Consider the following 25821-nt stretch of genomic DNA (forward strand, 5'->3'; position numbering starts at 1 on the left):
CCTGCTAGATACAAATGGCAATCGCCTCCCCACACATAGCTGTGAAGACCAAAAATGTCTTCAGACATTGTCAAGTGTCCCCTTGGGGGCAAACTTGTCCCCATTGAGAATCGCTGGGCTAGGAGATGTGGACGGGGCACACCCCCCTTCTGTAAGGAGTCTGACTTATCAAAAAGGGTGTCTACTCTGAGATGTACTGAATGACCACAAAGAGATTTGGGCCCAACTTCTATTTACACATCTACCCCACCATTTACCAGATGTGCAAAATCAGGGTAACTCATTACCCTCATGAATAAAATGAGGAAAATCGTACTTTCCTGGCATTATTATCCTAAGGCTCCAGATTTGCTTTTTGCGAAGCTTCTAGTGGAGCAAAATGTGCCCAAGAATGAAGAGACTTGTTATCACTTCAAATAATAACTGGCACCCAGCAGCGCTGCTCTTATCATGGATGTGGCACAGGTGTTAAATGCTTGCAAGGCCTAGTGGGGCGTTGGGGAGGAGGTTGGGTTGGGTTGGGTGAAGGCAGTGGACTAGCATTGGATTAACGGGGTAAAGAAGGGCAGTTTCTTGATTATGAAACTTTTTTGGGAAGTCGCAGCTAAAGGGATGGCAGCTCTCTCCTTTTCGCCTAATGGCCTTGAATAGAAATTTTATTCTAGAAATAGCTCTCCATGGAAACTTTTTAAGGGCACTCTCCCTCGGCTCTCTGGCACTGGGTAGCAATTACTCAGTGAAAATATCAAAATGGCAAGAACAGGACCAACCAGTGATGCCAAACTGACCTTGTTTTACTGGTCAGGTCATCCTCACCCTCCCTCCCTGCGTCCACAGGTCACATTCTCAGTTCTAGGTGACATGATTCCTTAATACGCTCTACTTTGGGGGTCAGGGCTAGGGGCAGTAACAGTACTAGGCAATGCCAGGCATTCTCTCTCCTCGCTGGTGTGGACAGCTTAGAGTTGTCTCTCTTCTAGGTTTTCTCATGGGACTGCAAGGTCGCTGTCCTCTGACACGGCTCCAGGAACCATTCTTGGGGCCCCCAGCAATTCCTCACTCATTGGACTTGATACCAGGTCTGTGTTCAGGCTCGGGGATGTCTCTCTCTCTTATCTGGAGAAAGGGACAAATGGGGTCCTTGATTCATCCTTGGATCCCCCCATATCCATGAAAGGAAAGAGGGAAAGTATTGCTATGGAACAAAATGCTAGTTCTCTAAGTGGCACTTAGGTTTACAGTTGGGGTAATAACCGCCCCCCCCCCCCGCAGTGTGCTGAACTTCTGCCTAGTAAAAGATCCTCCCTTAAAAACATATCCACTCATCCGCTGCTCCTATCTGGGTGTGCAGATGGAGTCAGCAGTGCTATTTGCAGTGCCAGGACACTAGCAAGTCTTGTAGCTCTGTCTTCACTGACAGGAGACATGGGATTTTGGACAAGAAATAAGCTGCTTCCCCATCTCTCCTTCCTGATCCTGGAGTTTGATTTCCTGAATTTTATCTTTGTAGTCCCATGAGAAAACCTAGAAGAGAGACAACTCTAAACTATGTTCAGTCTTTATATAAACTGTGTTCAGTCTATTTATACTGCAGTGTAAATAAAGATTCTAATTGGTGCAATCAGTTTGGGAAACTGTTGGGCATTGTCCAGTAAAGTTGAAGATATGCATGCCTGTGATCCGGCCATTCTGTTTCCAGGTTTGCATCCTATAAAAATGCAGGCACCTGTGCCCAAGGAGATCTGTATGATGATGTTCAAGTCGTGTGGTGTCAGGAGGCCCAAGCTGCAAGAGCACAAATAGCCACGGGCAGTTGACAAGATAAATGATGGCAAGTGCGCACAGTGGGATACTAGATAGCAGTGGGATGGACAAGCTCAGCCACACACCACCACAAGGAAAATCTTAAATCATCATGTTGAGCGAAGGGAGCCAGATGTAATAAAAACACACCTATGAATCATTTCTACAACGTCGGGGCACAGGCGGCGCTAGGTCCCGATGTGTGTGTGTGCATCCCTTCTTAAAAAGCAGTGGTTGTCCAACGAGGGTGGTCTTGCCCCGCCTTTAGGGACATTTGTCAGTGCCTGGAGACAATTTTGGTGTCACATTTAGGGAAGGGAGAGAATACTGGCATCTAGCATGTAGATGCCAAGGATGCTGCTAAGGACACTGTCCTACCCAGCATGGGACAATTCTCCACAACAAAGAATTATTACTGCGACATCAAAATAATAAGGCTCAAAAGCAAAAATGGACTAGAGCAAACTATAAAACAGGTGGGACTGCATCACACTAAAAAGCTTCTACATAGCAAAAGAAACCATCAACAAAATGAAAAGGGAACTATGAAATTGGAGAAAGTATTTGCAAACCATTTGGTGACAAGGAGTTAATATTCAAAGTATATAAGGAACTCATACAAAAAAGGAACTTATAGCAAAAAAAAATCCAGTTAAAAACTTAGGACAGAAGACCTAGTAGACATCTTTCCAAAGAAGGCAACAAATGGCCAAAAAGTATACGAAACGGTGGTCAACATCACTAATCATCAGGGAAATGCATGTCAAAATTAAAAAGAGCTGTCATCTCACACCTGTTTGGATGGTTATTATTAAAAAGACAAGAGATGAGTATTGGTGAGGGTCTGGAGAAAAGGGAACCCTGATGCAGCCACTATAGAAAACAGTATGGAGTTTCCTCAAAAAATTAGAAATGGAACTTCCGTATGATCTAGCAATCACACTTCTGGGTTTTTATTTAAAGGATTGAAGTCAGGATCTGAAAGTGATATCTGCACTGCTGTATTCACCACAATATTATTTTCACATTAGACAGGGGAACATAGTGTCCATCTTTGATGAGTGGATGAAGAAAATGTAACACACAGAGAGGAATATTATTCAGCCATGAAAAAGGAGTCTCCCATTTGCAACAACATGGATGAACCTTGAGGGCATTATGCTTAGTAAAACCACTTAGATAAAGACAAATACTACATGATCTCTTTCACCTACATGTGTAATCTAAAAATCACTGAACTCATAGTAACAGAATAGCATGGTGGTTATTGGAGGGCGGAGGGTGGAGGGTGGAGGAAAGGACATGTTGGTCAGAGGGTACAGACTTTCAGTTAGAAGATGAGTAAGTGCTGGGACTTAATGCCCGGCGTGGTGACGATAGTTAATGATACTGTATTGTCTACTTGAATGTTGCCAAGAGAGTAGATCTTAAATATTCTCCCCTCCAACCCCCACACAACATGGTAACTATATGAGGTGATAGCTGTGTTACTCAACGTATTGTGGACTTCATGTCACAATATCTACGTAGATCAAATTATCACACTGTATACCTTAAAGTTACACATTGTCAGATGTCAACTTATCGGTCCCTTAATGTCAACGGTGCCGAGACTGAGGGGCACTGCTGTGAAAGACAGGGCAGTGTCTGCCACCGGGAGGGGGTGGGGCGCGGGGGGGTTCTGGGATACTAGCAGTAGTCTATTCCTTGACCTTGGTGATGGTTTAATGAGTCTACATTTTGCAATAATTCATTAAAATGCACATCATATGGTATCTGATTTTCTATTTCAAAATTTTAAAAAATGCTCAAGAGGTGGCTTGACAGGACAGAATGGAAGCGTGTACACCTTGAGTTTTGGGGAAGCATTCTCCACGGAAGAGGGTCTCGGAACCATTCGCAGAGTGGTGGGGCTGGGCCTCTGAGAAGGGTCTCACCCAATTTTCTGAAGTGGTTTGTAGTGTTCACACAGGCCCTCAGCTCCGCTTAAACTCTGATGTTGAATTTGCTTGCTTGGATTCGAGTCAGGTGTTCCTGTGAAACGTCATCACCCCTGGGTTGGCACTAAATGTGGAAAATGTTAACTCAACCTATAATCAGGCAGAGCAAATGCAAAGGAGGAATTTAATTTAAATGCACAGGCCACAGGCTTCAGTGCTGGAAAGGCTGTAACGTTTGGGGCAGGAAAACATGGAAATTCCTCCGTTCGCGTGACACGTTTCCTCTTCAGAGGATGCTGGTGGAGGAACTCCTAGAGCCTCATTTTGAGTCCTCTCTGGGAGAAATGATAAACATCAGAGAATATTTTGTTAAATGACTAACCAAGAGAGAACATTAGCCAAGCAGGCTCTTAAACGGCCAATGGGGGGAACTTCAGCCTTCTCTGCAGTGAGATGTTATGAGCTTGCTTTTTATCTCCCTCCATCACCCCAAAAGCCCACACCTGAAATTTGAAACCACCTGTCATGTTAATATATATAGTTTAGATGACTTAAAATAATGCCTGCAAATTGTTCCACACACAAAATAAATTAAAAATTAAAAAAAAAGAGGGCCTCCCCGGTGGCACAGAAGTTGAGCGCTGGGTTGTGAAGCTGCCCGCAGCCTCTGCAGCGCAGGTTCGATCCCCAGCCGCCGGGCGAGGGTCCCACATGGCGTGCAGACCTCTCCTGCCGCCCGCTGCTCCCCTCAGCAGTGTCCTTCGGTCCTTCTGCCTGTTCTGCTCCCTGCTCTGACTCTGGTGAATTCTCTCGCCCTCCCGCACTTCTGACTGTACCCAGTGCTTGTATAAATAAATAAATCTTTAAAAGAAAAAAGAATTTTGTTTTAAAAAAAATTCAAAAAAGAAAATATTTATTGATTGAATGAGTGAATGAATATACAACATGAGAAGGATACTTAAGGACGTGCCAATAGGAAAGGTTATTGGAGGGTGTTTAATGTATGCCTTGAAATACTTTGAGATAGAAATAATGTGTGGAATTCAAACTGTTCAAGGTGGGATAGACCTTCCGAAGCACTGCAGGATCTTCTGGGTCCCTTCTGGAGTCTTGAACAAATGGACCGAGAAGTGAAGAGGTGCAGGAGTCATTCTGTGGGGGATTGCAGTCTTGTGGCACATGCTGATGGTTTCTTTAAATGCTATGTCTTTCTCCCCAAACCTTTCAAACACAGAGAAACAGCCCCGTGGCACTTGTAAACTATACTCCAACTTAGCAATGACAATGTTGCACGCGATGGGCTAGCAGGTAAAAGTCATTCCTAAAATGTCAGTACCCAGTGCGGGAATGATGGGTTATTTTTGGTTTATGATAACGCCCTTTAGTGACTTCCTACATGTTTGGAAGGCGGAATACCAAAAAAAAAAAAAAAAAAAAATCTAAGGCGACTCAGTTTTAAAGTAGAGGTGACTTGCTCAGGGATCACGAGCAAAGGACTATGGTTAAGGGTTTTATAATCCAGGGACCCACCTCAGATGAGTTATTTTAATAATTAAGCAGTTTTTGTAGGGAGAGATTGTTCGTTGGGAGGGCTTAATGGCAAGTATGGCAGAGGAGGAAATTATCAGTCTGAGAGTTCATCTTTCTGAATGAACCGTAGTGAGGCAAAGGGCCCCAGATTGGGGCATTTGCACACTCATGCCCTTCTTGGCTGCCTGGGCTGCATTCTCTGAAGGATGCAGTGTGGTCCAGCTTGGTTCCCTGCCTTATATCCAGGGGCCTTTGATAGCGTAGCTCGAGCTCGAGAGGTCACTGTCAGCAGCCGAGGGAGCGAAAGCCAAGAGGCAACTTTTGTGTGTCATTTTCCCAGCTCTGCGTGGACATGTCCGGGAGCAGGGAGGGCCTTCCAGGGGAATGGGCACGCTCTGTTCTCCCACCCAGCACGGGGCACGGACCCCTGGGCAGAGCAGGCTGCAGCGGGAAGGAGACTTGGGCAAATGATGAAATTGATTTTCTCCGAAGACCGGCAGCACTCTGCTGGAAGTTCCTATTTGGGGCAGGGGATTGATTTTAAATTTATTTTTATTTCTATGTTATTGCAATATAAAAACACATAGGGGAGGGTGTAAATTGTGCAGATCTGACCTGTGGTGCTCATTGAATGTTGATACATGTGTGGACTTGGGTAACCGGCACAGAAATGAAGATAGAGAACATTTTCCGTGCCCCAAAAGGATCCCCTGTACCCCCTTCTCAGTCAATAGCACCATGGTAATCACACTTCTGGGTTGTAAAACTGTTTTTCCCGTTTGCCTATTTCAGTTCAACATTTGAATTCATTTCTCTTTAAAGCTGGGAGTGGACTTGCTGGGCCAGAGTGTGGGCATGTGTCTAGCTTTGGTAAATATAATTTAATAGCTTTTGAGGCAGATGAATTGTCATGAGATTATGTGGGAGATCCTTCAGGATCCCCGAACCCCTGGCTTAACACCCCCCGCTGCTATTTGCAATTGTGCAGCCAGGTGTTTTGAAAATATTCGACTGCCGTGGGTGGTCCATCCGAGTGAGCTGTAGGGACTGACACAAAGGGGCGCATGCAGTTTGGTTTTCCTTCTGCTCTCAGCCCCCAGCCCCCAGATAGAGCAGGGAGAGGCCCCTGAAGAGTTGACACCAGGCACCCACAGACCGTCTCCCACTTGGCAGCCACCAGCCCCGGCCTTGGTTGATAGATTTCACTGGGTCTGGGGTCCGGGGTCCGAAACCCTTTTCCTTGGTGGGGACTTGGCAGCGAAGCCACAGCGTCCCGGGCCCGCGGAAGGGACCTTGGCGCTCCTCTGCCCGGTGCTTGACCGCGCCGGCGTCCGCCAGGGGGTTTCAGGACCCAAGTCAGGTCGGGGCGGTGAGCTGACCCCGCAGCGTGTGCTAAGGACGGTTTGGGTTTCCGGGCAGCGTTTGCAAGTGGCCTTCATCTATTGGTGTTTCCAAAATCTGGCTCCGTCGGTGTCGGATCTGCACCCAAGACGCGAGTCGCGGACGGAGCGCCCGAGGCACGGCCCCTCCCCCGGCAGTGGAGCGCCGCGCGGCTGCAGCCTGGCACCGGCGCCAGGGCTCACGTTCCAGCGGAGTTTCCAGGATCCCCCTTCCGGCGGGGATCCCCAGACGCGAGGTCCTGCCAACCCTCTGGGACTCAGTTTGCCCAAAGGAACCCGGCGGGGCCGGGATCCAGCCCGGCTTCCCTGCGCTCAGCAGCCACCCCCCTCCAGCGCCGCATTCCTGGCCCCGCGCGGCCGGCCCTCCCCCGGGGCTCCCGCCGCGCGGCCGCTCCCCCAGGAGGGCTTTCGGAGCAGCGAAACTCCGCCCTCCCCAGCCGGTTCCGAATCGCCTGCCAGCGCCAGGCCCACGCCCCCTTCAAAGTTAGCGAAAGTCGCTTTCTGGCGAACCTCAGCCTTCGCTCTCGCTGCTGCGGAGGCTCTAGCGGCCCCAGCCTGGCCGCCGGGCGCCCCGGGGCCGGGCAGGGGCGCAGGGGCCGGAGGCGGGCGCGCCGGGCGGCCTGACACCTGTCGTAGGCGCGCTCGGTCGTCGCCGTCCCCAACCGCCGGCGGTGGCGGCGGCCGCACAGGGGCCAGTCAGGAGAGGAAGGAATTAAACGCCCGCCCATCGCATCAGACTCGGCCGCTCCCCCCCGCCCCCCTCCACCTCCTCCACCTCCTCTTCCTCCTCCTTCCCCTCGGCTGCCGCTGCCTCGTCCTAGTCCCCGCGGCTCCGCGGCGGGACGCGAGTGCCCGAGGCGCGGTGCTCCAGGCTGGGGCGCGCAGAGTCAGCCTCGCGTCGGGGCGCCGTCCCGGGATGGCGGTGAAATAGGTGGGGCTCGGCGAGGCGCCGCTACCCAGGTTGAGCCCGCGGACCCGCCAGCCCTTCTCCTGGCGACATGGGGGACCAGGTCTACCACAAGAAACCGCAGCTGCACTACGCGGTGAGTGTCCCGGCGCGCGCGGCGGCGACAGGGGCGCCCCTTGGCCGGCCTCGCAGGGGACAGCGCGGGGTGGAAGGGATTCGTGGCTCCCCAATGCTCCTTGCTGGTGGTGGTGGTGGGGAGAGGGTCTCCTGCGTTTCCCCCGAATGTCACCTGCCTGGGGACTCGACTGCCCCTACGATGGGGAGCCCCCAGCCCCAGTGCCCACGTTCGCTCGCTCGGACGTTTCTGCACCGGGAGTGGGGCACTGGACCTTGCCGCCGCTGCCTCTCTGGCTAGGTGGCAGAAATGGGGCTCCTGCGTCGGGACCTGAGTCACTCACTGAGCTTTGGGTCAGATAAGCGGCAAGAACCGAAAAGCTGCAAGGGAGGGGATGCTGGACGGATTCCTGAGCCTAGTGTGTGGCGGGTGGACCGGCTGCTGGTATGCCGCCTGGCCATAGCATTGGGGTGCAGCCCGTTTGCTGCTGGAAAAGGAGGTGTGCATCTCCTTCCGAGTTTGTAGCGGGACACAACGTTGCACTTTATCTAATACCAGGAGATACTAGCGCTTCTGCTGTCGGTGGCCTCTCCTCTGTGGCTGACTCCAACATACCACCAACATTTATTAGGGATCAACCGTGTGTCAGGCACTAGGCACTGAGCTGGATCCCCCCACCACAAAACACAATAACTCGTAGGCTTTGCCTCCTTTAAAAAAGGAAGGAATGTAGATTTCAAGGTTAATGACCAGCTGACCACACCCGACTTCTGGACTGAGTTTATTTTTGAGGGACAGAAATGAAAGAAAAATGTGTCTGAAGAACAAACACTATCGTTGAAGATTCTAACTGCCGCCCCCACCAAGGGGGGCAGGCAGCCGTGGTAGCTTGCTCCAGTCTTTGGACGTTTATTCTCCAAATTGCAAGAGGTGACTTGAGACCGGACATGGCAGTTGTCCTGTCATATGCCAGTTTATGGAGAACATCAATTTTAAAAAGGGGAGAGAAGCAGGCAGAAAGTTAAGAAAAGAATCATCAATATTTGAAATAAGGCAAAAGCCCTCATCTGTCTAGAATTCGTGTTCTCCAAAATGCACTCTCCACATTAGTAAGGAGGCGAGTTCTGCTACTTCAGCGGTCCCAGAGCCCCCACGGCTGGGTCCCTGTGCCTCCCGGCCGGTCGGGATCCACTGAGGGGTCCTTGGGCTATCCTATCCGCGCACCTCTGCCGCTTCCCTCTGCTCGGCAGGAAAAAAGAGGGCCGGAATTAGAAAATCCTTAAGGTCTCTTCCCAAGCGAACGTTCTAGGAACCTATGACGTCTGTCTCGGGCTTTGCCAGCACTGCTTGCCTTGAAATGCCAGTGAGACACTTGCAAGTTACTAATGCTTGTTCATTTCTTTGGAGACGCTAGCGGCTCGGCTCAGCAAGTTCCCTTTTAAAGTGGTATTAAGAAGTAACCCAGGTTTCGGCAGAGGTGTCTTTGCACTGAAGGATCTAGAGTATGTGCTCATTACGCCTGCTCCCTGGGCATCTCACCCGCCTTCTTTACCAGATTTTGAACTGTGTGCTGGAACCCTTTGATTTGTAATCTGAGGCTTCCGTCTGTTGTCTACAAGGTGGGGAGGGGGAAGGTAGGAGAACTGGTTCCTTAACTGAAAAAAAGAACTCCATTCTGTGAGTGGTTATTGCCTCAATTATGCAAATGCATCCAATGCATCACAAAATAATTTACAAATTAATTTCATTTAGCCATCTCATTCTAAAAGCATAAAGAGTCAAGTCAATCCTCTTGTGCTCTGAATAGCTGCTGATGGAATAGCCCTTTGGTCTAGTGAAGAACGCCGTGTACCTGTGGCTTATGGCTACAAAAAAGGAAGATTGCAGAGGGCATGTGTTGGTTTTCAGGTTGAAGTGTGTCACCCTGGGCCTCCAAAGTCCCCCCCCCATGCATACTTTTGAATGCTAAAACAGTGGCATTCGACAATGCTGTGTCAATTGCAAATCCAAAGAATGTTCTTTTTGAAGTGTGCCCTGTTGATTTTCCTATCAGCCTGGCCTTCTATGTCTTTTTAAAAAAAAATTAATATATTTCTTACATCATTTTTCATTTTTGCACAATGTATGCATTTTCATCCTGGTTATAGTCCCCATACAATTGCACCCCCATTATTTTGACCCCAATCCCTCCTCTCCTGGATCAAGAAGATGTGGTATATATACACAGTGGAATATTACTCAGCCCTCTATGTCTTGACAGCTATGCTAACGCTGTGCTCTTCGTTCCTTTACTTCCCCACATGGGTTTAGATAATTCCAAAAGCTTGTTTACCCTTAAGCACAAATATTTCATTTGCTTTGCTCAATGTGGTTTTGTTGCACTGTGTGTTGTCCTAGAGTCTTGGGGCCTTTTGGTCTGGATCTTCCTGGGAAAGAATTACATTCCATCTATCTACAGCGTCTCTTGCCTCCTCTGGGATAGCATCCAGGGGGCAAGTATTTAATGTTCTCCTTCAGTGTTTTTTTGCACTTGTTCAAGGGGAGACGGCATATAAGAAATCGGTGACTCACATTTTATTCATTCACCAAAACCTTCACGAGTGCCTGTTGCCTATTGTGCTGTTTGGTCAGTTTTCCAAAGAGATGATTAAATATTGAAAGTGTCTAGCGTTGCCGTGAACTTCTTCACTTGTCTTTTCAAATGGACATAATGGTCATGAAGAGAGAAATACAAACGCTGAAGCGGATAAGAACATCGTGCATTTATTTAATCAGTTACCTTTTTTCCAAAGTATAGCACATGTCCTCTTGTTTGATAATCATAACAAAAATGTGTCAGCAGCTCATGTTCTCCTCCCAGCCTTTCCTCCCACGGTTTTCCCACATTCCGTTTATGCTGACTCTGTCCTTCCAGCTGCGTGTCATCCTTGACACCCCTTGACACCCCTCAGGGACTCGATCAGCTACACATTTGAAAAGGCTGCTGTGGTCCCAGGACGGAGTAGATGCCAGAGGACATCCTGGCATTTGGACCAGGAAGATGAGACATGACGTGCACTAGGATGGTCACTGGGTGGGAGGAGAGCAGTTGACATATTTGAGAAATGCTAACTAGCCAGATTTCGTCTGGTTGGCTATGGAAGGGCTAGAGTGTGAAGATCAAGGCTGACATGCCCGCGACAATGACAATGAGTTTCTGCAGGACTTCTAGACAAACTGCTAGTCATAATAATTTGCTCTCGTGATTATTGTCTTGTACCAGTTGTAAAGTGTTTACACACAGTCTGTCAATCTCGGCCTTCAGTCCAACTGGTGAATTTCTGTTTCATGGCTGAAGACATCCAACTTTAGATTGTATAGTTGGTGACAGAACTGAGAGTGTTAGCCGGGTCCCACAGAGCTCAATGGACTCAGACAGTCAAGCTGGATGAACCAGATTATCCTTCCCTCTCCCCCTTTTGTCACCATAATATGCCAACAATCAAATATTCTACCTCCAGTGACTGAATGTGCTCATCCATAATGTTGAATTAAATGACCAAATTGCTCTTTAATTAAACTGTTATACATAAAACCCAAATTTTAAAATATCCATCAAGTTCAGTGCTATATCTTTGTAACTTTATATCTTCCTCAGTGTTGCTGGGATAGAGTAATGAGTTACCCTAGTTTCAATGATCACAGCTTAACCAATGCTTTCTTGCTTCTGGTGACCCCCCAAAATTAGTTCAGTGGGCTTGGGTTAAAGATAATGTTAAATTGCCTTCCCCAATGGTCCTCATATTTTTCCACCGTTCACCACGAATAGAATGTCACAAGCCTTGATTGCATGGTCATGTAACATACGCCTAATGTCATGAGAACCCAAGCAATTTAGCATGACAACTTCCTCAGTAGAATCACTGCCCCAAACCTTAGTTTCAGAGGCACTTTGGAGCAGTTGGTGAAGACCAGCTTCCCAAGCAGCAGCCTGAGTGCACTTTTATTTTCACCCTCCTTATGAAAGGGGAACAATAGTGTTTCATGATATCTCTGCCAGATAAGTCCTTGAGGGGGCATTGTGTGTTGTGTTCACGGAGCCATGGGCAACATGCAGGAAGCATACATAGACTCTGATTTGGACCACTCCCCTGGAGTTCAGCTATCAAATGCAGGTACTCTTGTCCCTTGGACTGGTCTACTTCTGACCAACTCCATTGCTAACCTCACTTCCTGTTTGGTACAGTAGTCCCGCCCTCTCCCCATGCTCTTGACCACAACCTGGTCATTAAATGCTGACTGTTCCTTCACTCTACTTAACACTTCCTGAAAGAACTCTCCAGAAGAGATAAGCTGCTTACTCTGACAAGGAGCCTGTCTTGACACACATGGTTAAGGTGTTACCATGAAAGTTTCTATATTTGCTCTCTATGAACGTATGACATGCACAGGCTTTTAAATCAAAGGAGTTCACTACATGATTCAATGATTACAGGATATTCTCTGCTCTTTACTCCTGAAGAAACCCAGAACTAGGGCATAGTTGCAGGACTGAACTGATAAGAATCAGCTCTCATCGATCAGTGCTGCCACTGTCGGCATCTTGGGAAATTCAGCAGAACTTGTACTGACCTGCAGCCTGGCCCAGAATTCGCGTTTATAAATGCATTTCTGTCACACTGATGCTTGCTGTTTTTCTCCGCACAAAAGTCAACAATTTGCAAGTTACAAATAAGTGGGAGATGATTGAACCCCCTTAATTAACACCTCCCCCCCCCACCATGCTTCTTTCTGCTCCACTTGGATGCGGCCTCTTTGGTCTGCAATTCCCATGTCTGAGGAAGCCACAGCTCCTAGCCTTCAAAAAAACTTCTTAAGCGCCAGTGTTAATTGATAAATAATCTATTCGTTGTGGGTGATGCGTAGCAGAGAGACCTGTCAATCACAGGAAAACAAATAGCCTCTGCCTAATTCTGACTGGTTATCAACTTGTATTACTGACTTTTCCTTTTTCCCACATTGCAATAACCTTGGACCAAGACAGACTTGAGTCTCAGCTTGGTTGTGATGTTATCGTCTAGTCATACGAAGTCTTCACTGGGTCATTGCTCACTTGCCCCCCCATCTGTATCACTCGTGGCCCCTCAGGTCTCAGTGAATGGCCATTTGGGGAGTTGCCTGTACCAGAAGCCTGGGGCTGTCCAGGATTCCTCCCTTTGCTGCATCCTTCACATTGAATCTCCAAGCCAGCCCTGCCCAGTCTATTTGAGAGCACTTTCCCAATCCACCCTCCTCTTTCCATCTCCATGACTGTCACCTAAATCCACACCTTCAGCACCCATTGTCCTTCCTAACGCAACACGGTGACCCTCTATTCCAATCCTATGGTTAGTGAGATAAATGTTTTAAAAAGAAATGAAGTCATGACATTTCAGTGTTGAAAGCTCTCCACTTAGTTTTCAGTACGCTTAGACTAATAGCTTTGTCCATAACCTTGGCCTCCGACACGGCCCTCCCTGCCTCCTAACACTCTCCATCAACTTACTACTGTCAGGCCACATTCTGTCCTTTCTGTTGCTCACATGTGGCCAGCTCTCTCCTGCCTGAAGCCTGTGTACCCACTGCTCCTTCTGCCCGGGATGTGCTTTGTGTGGTGGACTTTCTGTTGTTGTATCTCAGCAGCTGCAGGGAAAAGAACGCCGCCTCTGCCTGCCTTTTCTTAAGTGCTGCCTGCCCCCTCAATTACCACTGATTGTATCACAGTAGCTACTGCCTGGCTTGCATGGCTGCTTGCTGTCAAGTGTGCATTGTTTGTCTCTCCTTATGTGTGTGTAAGCGTATTCAGGGCAGGGACCCAATTATTCTTTCCCACCGTATCTCCACTGCTTAGAGGTAAGGCACCCGGCAAATATCTCTGAGTTGATGAATCTAGCAGCCTGGGAGTTTTTACCTGGGTTACATTGAGGCATCCCTAACTTTACTCGTCATCAGTGGACGGTTTCAAAACATACTGGCTTCAGGGTTTCACCCAATTTCTACTGAGACTCTCCAGGGACTGGATTTGGAGTCGATAGTTTGAAAAATCTTTGCAAATGATTCTGAGATCAGCTGTTTGGAAACCACCAAGTGATTTACATGATGAGCCACTTAGCCTTCAAAAATCCCTACAAAATCAAGGATTTTGTGGCAAAAGTGGATCCAAAGAGTGCAATCCAGTACTTCACTTCAGATGACTGAAGTCATGCAGTGCATGTCTTCAGAGAGGCTTTTGTGTGATAAGCTAATGTTCATTTCACCAGAACTGCTAGAGACGCCAGGAGCCGGGACTGCCTCCTTGGTGTAGCGCGGCCGGCGCTGTGACACTCGGCACTCAGTGGGTCAGCGGTTCGTCACTGGGTCTGAGCATGATTGGTTGTCACAGCTGGCAAGGGGCGCTACTCACAGTTAGTAGGTAAAGGCCTAAGATGCTGCTCAGCAGTCCACAAAGACAGCACAGCCCAACAGAGTCCCCCGACCCGAGTGTCAGTGCTGCCGAGATGAAGAACCTTGACTCAGGTGTCTTCCTGTAGACACCAGAAGCTTCTTGTTGCTGAGCACCATTTTGCACAGTGCTCTTGACTGTGCCCGATACACCTCTTCCCGCTGTCCAGGAGATGGAGCGGACAAAGTGTGAGTTATCTGATCCAGACATGCCCCACGTTTCCAACAGCACATTTCACACAGTGTGAGGATGACTCTGGGAAGGGTGATGAGGATCCTTCCAGAAAGCTCTGTGTCTGGGATTCTTTGCTTCTTCACTCCTCCACTCTGATGCTCCTTGTCATATTGGGCCTGATTTTTTTTTTTTTAACCTTTCTTCTCTTTTCTCTCGCATGAGACTTTAGCTGACTTCTTGGTCCATGAATGTCTACCAGCCCCGTCTAGTTCTTGACCTCTATTCTGATTTGGCCAGAATGCCAGTTTATTGCATTTGCTCATCCTAGGTCTAACTTAGAAAGTATAATTTCTGAACAAGGACATGAGGGTGTCTTGGAAAGCCTTTTCCATGACTGTTGGATCTGCGACTGAATGTGAGTGAAGAGGTGGGTCCATTTCTATCCAGCAACCTGTCACTGAGGGCACGCTGTGGACCAGCCAGCTGCAGGGAATGTGTGCTGAAAGCAAAGCAACAAGAGGGAGGTGGGCATGGCTGCTCCAGCTCCTCTCTCTCCATCCAGATTAAAAATCTCCCAACAGCCCAGGGCCACAGGCGTGTTGGAGGTCTATGCAGCCAGCCGTTGACAAGGGTCCCGGGGCTGTGTCCTAATCCTGCCCACATCACTGGATGTTAATGGGCACAGCCTGTTTTTAGATTGTAAGCTCTGAAAGGGACTAGGAGTAAATAGATTTAAAGGTCTTAGGTGCTTGCAAAATTTTGTACTAACATCACCAACCTTTATAAATTAATGCAATGACTTAACTATGCTGTTGAAATTAGTATTATTTCCTTTCTTTTTTGGTTGGTGAAGTCATATTACATTATATTGTATAAGTTTCTGGTGTTCATTGTTGAGAATCAACGTTTTTATTTACTACATTCAATTGACAGCTGCAAGCCCAAATCTAACTTGATGGCTTTTAATGCACCGTCTCAGATTTTCTGGTTCTAAGCTTATTTTCATAAGATCTATTTTGTCTGATTTATTTTATTCTTAATTAATTATATTCAGAATACTTCAGAGCTTAAAGACTGGTCAAATGATGAAGTGTCCAAAACAGGTGTATGACTTCTCTTTTCTAAGACCTGCTGGGCTGCATCCAAGTGTGGGTTTGTATTCAGTGCGCTTGTGCATTTATTTTATTTATTTATTTATTTTCTAAAGATTTATTTATTTATTTATACAAGAACCAGGGTACAGACCAGATGCGTGGGAGGGCGAGAGGATTCACCAGAGACAGTGGGGAACAGAACAGGAAGACTGACAAAACACACTGCTGAGAGGAGCAGCGGGTGCAACAGGAGAGGTCTGCTGTGCCATTTGGGACCCTCCCCTGCTGGCGGGGATTGAGCCTGAGGGGATCGAACTGGCACTGTGATGCTGTCCGCAGCCTCTGCAGAGCCTCTGCGCGGTGCTCAACTGCCTGCGCCACCAGGGGAGGCCCGCTTGTGCATGTATTAAAAGGAATTTGGAAACCAAGGTACTATATACCTCTGTTGTAGCTAAAAAAAAATTAGAGTTCCAATGAAGCCGCATCTTCAGGGTAACTACTGAGATGTGCATGTGGGATTCAGCTCAATCTCAATAAGTTCTACTTGAATTCTAGCTCTCATTTGTTCAACTCTAATGCGATCGCTGTTTCTAAGGCTTCTTTGACTTACGATTCTGTTCATTTGAAATGAAAAGCAGTCAGAATTTTCTCCCCTTCTCCTTGGCTATTTGACATAGTCTTAGAACTCTTCTAACTTAAAAACATTTTATAGTAAAATTTGAGTGTTTGGAGTGTCAGCTAAATCAGACTTCTGAGATGAAGTTTTCAGGAGAATTTGGAGTTATGGTTTTGGGGTAAAGTTGCCATGGGAACAGCAGAAGACGTTCAGATGAAGAAACTTGAAAATTATTTTTTGAATGACCCCTTTCTGCAGCTGACTGGAATATCTCATAGAAAAACGTGCAAGTCAATCCAATTTCAATAAAGAGGCTAGAAAAGCCCTCGCTGGCATGGGGGGGGCCTCCATTCTGCATCAGCTGAGCCCCCATGCCTGGTGGGTGCATTCCACATGGGCAGCACTCCCTGCACATGGCTTGGGATTCCTTACCTGGGGATACCATTTTGATTGACCTACAGAGTAACATTAACTTAGCAACAGAATGGGATGTTGAATGCTCTGGGAACATTTTAAAATGGTCTCTAGTATTATTTTTGTAAGTTTTTATGCACGTGACTTGGAACAGTTCCGTTATGATGTCGTTTTTGTGGCCTGAGCAAAATGCGAAACATTCTTAACTGATCTTAAAAGGTGAGACATGTTAGCTACTGACTTGCAGAGAAGGGCCTTGGCTTTGGGACCCCAACAGGAAACAGATGGTGGACTCAGGGGCTTAGCTGCAGGAATGCACTATCACTGATGTGTCCACGGTTTGTGGGAACCATGACGGTGAAAGCTGGTACCATGTGGGCACAGGGAGTGACCAGTGTTATCAGAGCCCAGTGATGTCCAGCCTTTGTGGGAAGGACCTCTGGAAATGTAGCCAGAGAGGATCGTGGACAGAGCAAAACAGGGAGCCGCAGGGATGGAGTGCCTGGTACATACCCCGGCCTCATGGACTTCCTGCTCTTCACCTCCCACTGGCACCAAAGCCAACAATCCATTGCGATGCACACCGATGAGGCGGGTCTCACAGGCATCAGAACAGCACAGAGAAGGGCTGACATTTTGTTTTGTTTTGGCAGAGAGAGGCAAGTTGGCAAACGGAAGTAGCATCACATTCAATCTAGCTTAGGGTTTACTTCCACTATGAAAATCCCTGAATTCCTGAGTACAGTTGACCTGGAACATTAGAGTCACAACTCTGTGGGTCTACCTAAAAGGGGATTTTTTTTTTTCTATCTTTGGATTCTACTTTCAGCCAACCTTGTCTTTTGGTTGAATCCATAGATGTGGAACCTTCCAATACAGACCTGAGTGTCAATGGATTTTGGTATCCATGGGGGTCCTGAAACCAGTCCCTTGTAGAAAACAAGGCATCTCCATAGTTAAGTTTTGGGGGAGTCAAAAATTATATGTGGCTTTTCAAGTGTCTGTGGCGGGAGTGGGGGACAATCAGTGCTCCTAACCCTGGCATGTCATTCAATACCCCTCCTGCATGGGGGGACTCCAATCTGCTCAGAATGTCTCTTTCCTCCCTGACATGGGTTATTTTAATCACCACATTGAAACTAATGATGTGTTATGCCAACTCCATCCATACGCAATATACTAGCTTTAAGGCTATCACGTTACAAGCCTATTACTTACTCTTGGCTTACCATGCAGTGATATATTTTGCACATATATTGTGACTAATGTACTATTGAGAAGCTCCCTACTTAATTCAGAAACACTTTGGTCTAAACTTATTAATATAAATCTGGTTTGGGTCTTTTTTTTGTCAATGGGTAAGGAGTAACTGTCCTTACAAGTAAACAGAAATGGGTTAACCTGTGCTGTAATTAAAAGTAACTCTCACTTGTCTCTGTTGGTTAAGGAGTGGCTGTACCTGAGGACTGCAGTTGAACTGCCCTGTCCTCCAGTCAACTTAGCAGAGAGCAAGCTCCCATTTCAGCCTAGCCTGAAGAAAGTGCCTCTCACTTAGAGGGTAGTTCCTCTTTGAAGCCCCTGTGCATCCACTTTCCATTTGCTTCTAATTGTTTCTGGAAAGACCATATTCACTATGAAACTGGAAAATCCAAGGGGGCGGAGGCCAGATCTGGTAGTGATCATGTCTAGACTCTGTACCCTTGACCACATGTAGGTTGTGCTCAATGCTTATTACTACATGGCTGTCAGTAAAATTCATCAATGATTTAGAGCTCTTAGAATTATTTAGGTTGATATACAGTCATTATGCTAATAGCCAGTGTTTGTTCAATGTTTCCACGAGCCCTGGATATTCTGTATATATTATCTCATTTAATCCTTACAGGAACCCTGCGAAGCTGGCCCTATTATTTCCACTTAAAAGATGAGGAAACCAAGTCACCAAGCTTAGGTGTGTTTAAAGGTCACACAGCTAGCTAGTAAGTAGTGAGCCGGGACTCAGATTCTTATCTGTTTGCTGCCAAGTCCGAATGCTTAAGCCACTGAACAATGACTATTGGAATGGCCTTGGCTTGAGATGAATCTTTAGAAATGACACCTTAAAATATTTTCTTTTTTTTTAATTTAAATTTTGTTTTTATATTCCCCATACAATTGCAACTCCCTTATTTTGACCCCAATCCCTCCTTTCCCCACCCCCATAGAGTGTCTCTGGTTCATAGTTGTTTGTTGATTTTGATTTTTCTTTCTTGTAGTTATTCTTTTTCCTGGTCCCTTATTTAGGTTTTCTAGATTCCTGCTATGAGTGAGACCATCCGGTATTTTTCTTTTTCTTTCTGGCTTATTTCACTGAGCATGATCCCTTCCAGCTCCATCCATGAAAATATTTTCATTTTTAATAGTTGTAATAGTTGTAGACTCACAGGAAGGTGCAAAACTAGTATTGTGATCCCGTGTGCCCTTTGCTCAGCTTCCCTCAATGATAGCATCTTACTCAACTGTAGTACAATAGCAAGATAGGGAATTGACAATGGTTCAATATTATGAACTTGACTGTGAACTTGTTCACATGTCACCAGTTTCTTCCGTGTGTGTGCATGCATGCCTGCATGAGAGAGAGAGCATAAAGTGACACCTTTTATATTTTATTTATCTGTCCTTCCTCGCCATGGGAACATTTATGTCTCCGTTGATAATTTATGCGCAAAACCTCCAGAAACATAACAGGAGAAAGTCAAGTGAATTGGAAGCCAGATCAGAGAGGATTTCGGTGTTCTTGTTGTCAGTAACATCTATGCAACCAAAATAAAGAACATCCTGTTTGGTATTTTTAGCTGACTATTGTAATTTTGTAATTCCAGCTCTTGTGTTTTCTCCAGCAAAGTGCTTTTGATTGAAACACTGCGGAGTATTTTGCTGCTGCATGAATGCTCCATGTTCCCTCTTTGCTTGGTTGTTCTAATGGAACATCCATTTCAGGAATGACAACCACGTGGTTAAACTTGCAGCAGCCTGGAAAAGGTACATGAGAGCTGGCACTCTGCCCTCCCAAAGTGTTTATGAACAAGGATAAACACAAGTCCTGCGTGTATTTGCGGTAGCCCCCGCCTCATTGTGCTCTCAGTAGGCAGGGGTTATGTAAACCCTGGCATTCATGGTACACATGCATTTCTCTTCATTCATTTCAAAGGAAGTGGCAGTTCATAAGTCTCTCTTGGGGAAAAGTTTGACCTTATCAAGATTAGCTGGTTCAATAAAACCTTCATTGCTGTTTTTATTCAGGATAGCTGTGGAGTGAAGCCTTATCATCTGGACACAGTTATAAAGACTTCCTGCATTTATTTGGTTCCCACTACTTAAAAAAAGGTGTAAAAAGTGCTTATGCTGACTGATTCTATAAACATAGGCACGCTCTTACTAGATACTTCCATTATTGTCCAGTTTTGCTATGCAATTTGCCTTGATCTTTATTAGAAAGGGAGACTTTAAAAAAAAAAACCAAACTAGACATTCTGAAATAAATAGAACCAACTTATTTTTAAATGATAGGAGAAGAGCACTAAAGCACAAATTTGAGGAGAAAGTCCAGGAGATCATGTGAGACATGTTAGGTCCGAGATCCTTATAGTCATCCCGGAAGTGTTGACTGGACAAAGGTGCATACAAATTAGGTAAGCAAGTAATGTCGTTACCACGAAGGTGTTTTGTGTCATCCATTATTAAAGTCTAAGGAAAATCTGAATTTAAAGTACCCTGGGGCTTTCCTTGAGATTTCTGTACTGGGAACCACTCTTTTTTTGGGGGGGTATGTACAATAAGGAATGGAAAATAGAACTCCTGACATGCATATGTGTATGTGCGCAGACATAGAATAGTGCTTTATTTTATAGCTGAGTTGTCTAAATCGTAGTGCCATGTGTCACTTACCTATTGCCACACTGCTGTGACGTAACAAACTACTTCGAAATTCAGTGGCTTCAAACAACCATCATGTCTTCTGGACTGCAGGTCAGCTGAGATTGGCTTCTCTGGGCAGAGCTCAGCTCAACTGCCGGTCCCGCAGGGTGTGGCTCCATGGCTAATTCTGCTCTGCCAGTGTTTATTCTGGGGCCTGGGCCTGTGGGGCAGCCTTTAGCTAGGGAAAGTAGCAATGACAGAGGCACAAAACAACAAGTGGAATCAACTAAGGATTCTTAACTCCTAGGTGGCCTCTGCACACTCTCATCGCCACCCGCTTCCGCTGGCCAGGACAAGTGCACATCAGGGTTTAATGTCAGTTGAGTAGAGAAACACACTCCTTGTGAGGTGGGGCATGGCAAGGCTGTGAGTCCAAGGAGGGTGGATAAATGGGGCACATCACTCATTCTACTTCACTATATTCCTGATGAAAAATGTTTATCCCAGGGAAAACTATAAAATTCCAAATTATATAATCAAATTCTCCTGAAAATACTGCTGTTTTAAAGAAGGTGCAAAATATATCACATTTCCCCCTGTTTGTTCAGTAAGTTCTTTCTGTCATTGATGTCAATATATGGTTCATTATGACTCAGTTAAACAGGATGATGGGTCATCCTGCAGATGTCATTCCCTATCAATCCACATTAATTCAATATAGACAGAATAGATAAGGGGATATTCTAGAAATAGACTGAAGGATATTAATGTTTGACAAAAATGGTGACAGTCTTGCCTTATTTCCTTGTGCTTAGCAGCCTGGGCTCCTCAAGATATCAAGCAGAAAACATTCAAAATCACCTCTCAGGAGATTTTAAAAATCGGCTTCAATTTACTAGTGTCATTTTTTAAAGATTTGTAAATTTAGTCCCTGTTTTAAAACCTAGAAGAAATTGTGGATGAGACCATTTACAAACAGAAGCAAAATATATTCATCCTTTAGTCCAAACAAATCAGAGCCAGCATTTGGAAATTAGCTAATTACGTTGATGGATTTGGGCATGTAAATGGATCAGCTAAATTATTTTTAATTTAAATAATTCATACTGACGTTTAAAACCTATTCCCTGTCTTCCTCCATCTTGTCGACTCATTGGACAGTTGCCAAGTCCTCTGGATTTTTCAGTTTGCTCTGTCGGTGCTCGTCCCCAGGAGCGCACCTGCCGTATTGTTGAAATTCAGGGTCAGTAAACTGTGACCACCGTCCAGATCCACACCCACCTCCTGCTTTTACAGCTGGAAAACTAAGAATTGCATTTTTAAACAGTGGAAATGCATTTTTAGAAAGATGATTTAATGATGTGAAAATTCTAGGCAATGCCAATTTTCATGTCCAGAAATTAAGCTTTATTGGAAATAGCCACACCCGTTCATTTACATGTTGATCACTGTTTTTTTTCCTACCTGCAGAGTCTCACCTATTTGCTATGTAGCCCTTTACCAAAAAAAAGTGTGCAGCTCCTGGCCTAATGTATATGTCAGAGTATCAGACACTGTAGCCAGGTCTGTTACCTAGAAATGAGGGCAGGTTTTTAGTGGAAGGGGATGTTGGGTATATTCAGATAAGGGCAGGATATCACAGCCATTTAGTCACCAGTGTGTGTGGAGAACTCTGTATGTGGCCAGTGTTAAGGGAAAGTTCGGGAATGGAGGATAAGTGACGCATGAGCACGTGATGGAGGGGTGAAATTGGAATCTCCAAGTTATATAGCCGTGTGAGTGCTTAGCAAGTCAATAAAATTGGGAAAAGAATAAAGGAACAACTTCAGACATATGAAAAAATGTTCAAAATCACTTGTCATCAGGGAAATGCAAATCAAAACTACCATGAGATACCATCTTACACCAGTGAGAATGGCACATATTAAAAAAACTAGCAACAACAAATGCTGGCGAGGTTGTGGAGAAAAGGAACTCTCCTGCACTGCTGGTGGGAGTGCAGACTGGTCCAACCACTGTGGAGAGCTGTGTGGAGATTTCTGGACCTACTAAACATAGAGCTTCCATAGGATCCAGCAATTCCACTCCTAGGTATTTACCCAAAGGACACAGAAACATCCATTCCAAAGAACACCTGCACCCCTATGTTTATAGCAGCACTATTTACAATAGCTAAGCTATGGAAACAGCCCAAATGCCCAAAAATAGATGACTGGATCAAGAAGATGTGGTACATATACACCATGGAATATTACTCAGCATTCAAAAAAGATAAACACATGCAATTTGCAGCAACATGGATGGCGCTGGAAGGGATCATGCTCAGCGAAATAAGCCAAAAAGAAAAAGAAAAATACCGGATGGTCTCACTCATAGCAGGAATCTAGAAAACTTAAATAAGGGATCAGGAAAAAGAATAACTATAAGAAAGTGAAAATCAAAATCAACAAAAAACTATGAACCAGAGACATTTTTTGGGGGGTGGGGGCCGGGAGGGGAGGGATTGGGGTCAGAATGGGGCATGTGCAGTTGTATGGGGGAATATAAAAATAAAATTTATTATTTAATAAAAAAAAAAGAATTTTGGTATACAATTTTCTATGAAAACGTTGCTACTCGCAGGCATCCTCTTGAATGAAAAGCAAGGGGCATCTACACACAGCTTATAGTCCGAACCCTACTGGCCTTGTTTAATTATCTTAAGTCACCGGGAAACCCTTTGGAATTTTTCAGTTAACTGTGGTGATGGTGCACAGGTGCCTTGGGGAAGGAAATTCTATGGGGACTCAACCTGAGGGGGTGGGGGGAAGCAAATATTGTTAAAAAAAATTAAAATTTTAAAAATGGCATTTTTGTCAATAGCTATTTTGTAAATATGCCAGGCAGAATAATTTCCACGAGCATTGCTAGTCTTACCCGCTCAGAGAGAATGGCGCTGTGGAAGTGTCACGTGCTCGTAGGATGTCGGTTCCTCTTGTTTTGCGGGGGAGAATTTTGCGTCATGAGTTCGCAACTCCCTGGGAGGAAGGAATGTCAAGGGCCGGCCCTGCAAACACCGCTGCCCTGTTCCTCTGCTCTGATGAGATTGGCGGCGAGCGAGCGCCTGGTCCTGCCCGTGCAGCCTGTGTTTTGCTAAGGGATGTGGCCCCGTCTTCTGCGTTTTGATGTTTCTTTTGGCAGACTCCTCCACATTCTTGTGAGCATTTGAATGGAGACGTCTTTACAGCTTTAGTGCTACAGCGGCGTGACCCCTGCTATCATTTCCTGCAGGTCTCGTCTTAGATCCCAGCAGCTTCCTGAGTAAATGTCACCTTGGTGTCTCTAAGAGACACTTGGGAGGGTCCCCAAACCATGTTCCCACCAGATTCCTCATCTAGTGTCTGTGACTCTGCTTCTCGTTGTATTCTGCAGGAGGATGAGCCTGGAACTCTGTTCAGTCCCAAAGCAAGGGTGGGGGTGGGGGCACCGAAGGAGCAGAGTGTCAGGAAAATGCCCCTGAGGGTGGGGATCAGATGACCCCAGAGGAGGAAATTCCAGTTGAAAATAGAAACCAGCCAGCAGCACCCTGGTGCCAGCCCGTGTCCTGGACTGGAAATAGGCAGCCTGTGGCAGGGTGGGCTGCCCTGAGCCATGCCCTGGCCTGGACCTCACCGTCGCATTCTGTGGCCATTGTTGGTAGTGAGAACACACGAGACATGATTTACCTGCTTTCACAGTCGTGTTGGGTGGGAGAGTCGGCCGAAATGACTCAGTTTCATACATTGCCGCGCTGACCAACGGTGGCTCTCCAGCCGAGACAGGCAGTCGGGGACACTATTTTCCTGGGAATCTCGGGTTATATCCACATGGGGAGGCAACTTCCAGCGTAGCAGGAAAAGAACGGTCTCCATTGGTTGTTAGGGGAACAAAGGTTATTTTGTAGAAGCTTTCTATAATAGCCCCTATTGATTATAATATCTCAATTAATGATTTCTCATAGTCCTTAAAAAGCTGTGAACAAGATGTCATTTGGGGAAGTTTTGTTTGCTTAAATCAGCCCATGGTCCACACTTGGAGGTGACTAAACATCTCCAGGAATTTGTCTACAAAGAAAATAAAGAATACATGCTCTAAGTAGATTTAACTTTAATTAGAGTTTGACTTTTTGGAGGGGAGGGGAGCGTGGAAGAGGGTGAAACCCAGACTTTTGACTTAAATAAGTCAAAATTATTGCATAATGATAAAATGCTATCTGTTGGTTGTTACAAGCTTTAAAATAGTATTTTGCAGTGGGGAAACATGTTGTATGTGGAACTGCTTTTCAGAGGTTTCTTTGCAAACTTGATTTATTTGATACTTAAAAATGTTAACTATCACACACACCAAAGTCTTGGTGTAGAAGTAAGGCTTTGTCAAAGGAAAGATATATTTTGATCTATATTCTGTACCTGAGTGTGAAAATAGGATGCCTTCCATGGGTCTATGGAGGGGAAAGTAGATTTGTGGTTGCCTGGTCTGAGGCTAGGGAAGGGGGTGGCTGCTGATGGCACCAGGATTCTTATTAGGGAGCAGACGTGTTCCGAATCTGGATAATGGTAGTGGTTGCACAACTGGGTACATTTACAGCTGGGTTTTATGGTACAGAAATTCCATCTTGATAAAGTTGTTTTACAGAGTGTGCATTAATGAGAGAATCAAAAAGTATTTATTTGCAAATGAGGGCTTGTAATCAATCTTATGCAACCAAACTTGAAATACTATAGTGCTGGTCTTTTTCCTTTCTGTGTCACTATCTTAGAAAAATCAAAGTCTGAGAAATGAGAGAGAAAACACTATTTTTTTACTGCTTAACCAGGATTCACAGTGACCTGACCAAGCATCCATTTGTCATTAATACAGAAAAATGCCACTGACTTAGACATCCGACTTTTCAGAAAGTCACTGTTTTAAGAGCAAAGGCAAAAAACAAACAAACAAACAAACAAAAAACGCATCTGAGTAGCTATCAGGAATTTCTATATAATTTGATGAAAAAGTTTCATGCTGATGTGTTTCACAACTAAAATTGGATTAGAGTTATGGTGACACAATTCGGTGAATTTATTACAAATCTTTGAATTGTCCACTTTAAATGGGTGGGTTTTTTGATGTGTAAGTTATGCTGTTATATATAATGCTACATATAATGCTTCCTGTTGACAAAGCTTTCCGTCTAATAATGTCACAGCCACGAGGCCATGGTTTTATCCTCCATATCTTATTTGGGACATTTTGGCCTTGACTGTGGGAGATTGACGTTTGCTTGGGGCTTTTGAATCATTCCTTTAGTTTAAAGAGGTTCTACTAAAAACACCTCTTCATCCATTTTTGTTTCCCTTTGGTTAATTTTCTAGCACAGTGGTAATATCGCATTCCAACTTTAACTTCTGTTCTTTCCTGCTTTTCTTTTTTCCTTCTAACTTCTATTTATCATTTCCTTGCCCTTATGGTCA

The 25821-nt window shown here is 45.6% G+C and overlaps 1 protein-coding gene across 3 annotated transcripts in view; it reads left to right on the forward strand.

Moving 5' to 3' along the window:
- ARHGAP6 (Rho GTPase activating protein 6) overlaps nucleotides 1–25821 on the forward strand; it is a 408409-nt gene that overhangs the window by 185701 nt on the left and 196887 nt on the right. Inside the window, exon 1 of one of the 3 annotated variants that reach the window (XM_054695856.1) lies at nucleotides 7577–7716. The exons of the other annotated variants lie outside the window; for them this stretch is intronic. Coding sequence (XP_054551831.1) covers nucleotides 7672–7716 — 45 coding nt within the window. The 5' untranslated portion in view covers nucleotides 7577–7671. Of the gene's footprint in view, nucleotides 1–7576; nucleotides 7717–25821 lie in introns of those variants that run through there. 3 annotated transcript variants of the gene reach the window in all.

This window comes from Talpa occidentalis, unplaced genomic scaffold, assembly GCF_014898055.3.
Source record: "Talpa occidentalis isolate TD23 unplaced genomic scaffold, MPIMG_talOcc4v2.1 talOcc4.15, whole genome shotgun sequence".
Classification (NCBI taxonomy): domain Eukaryota; kingdom Metazoa; phylum Chordata; class Mammalia; order Eulipotyphla; family Talpidae; genus Talpa; species Talpa occidentalis.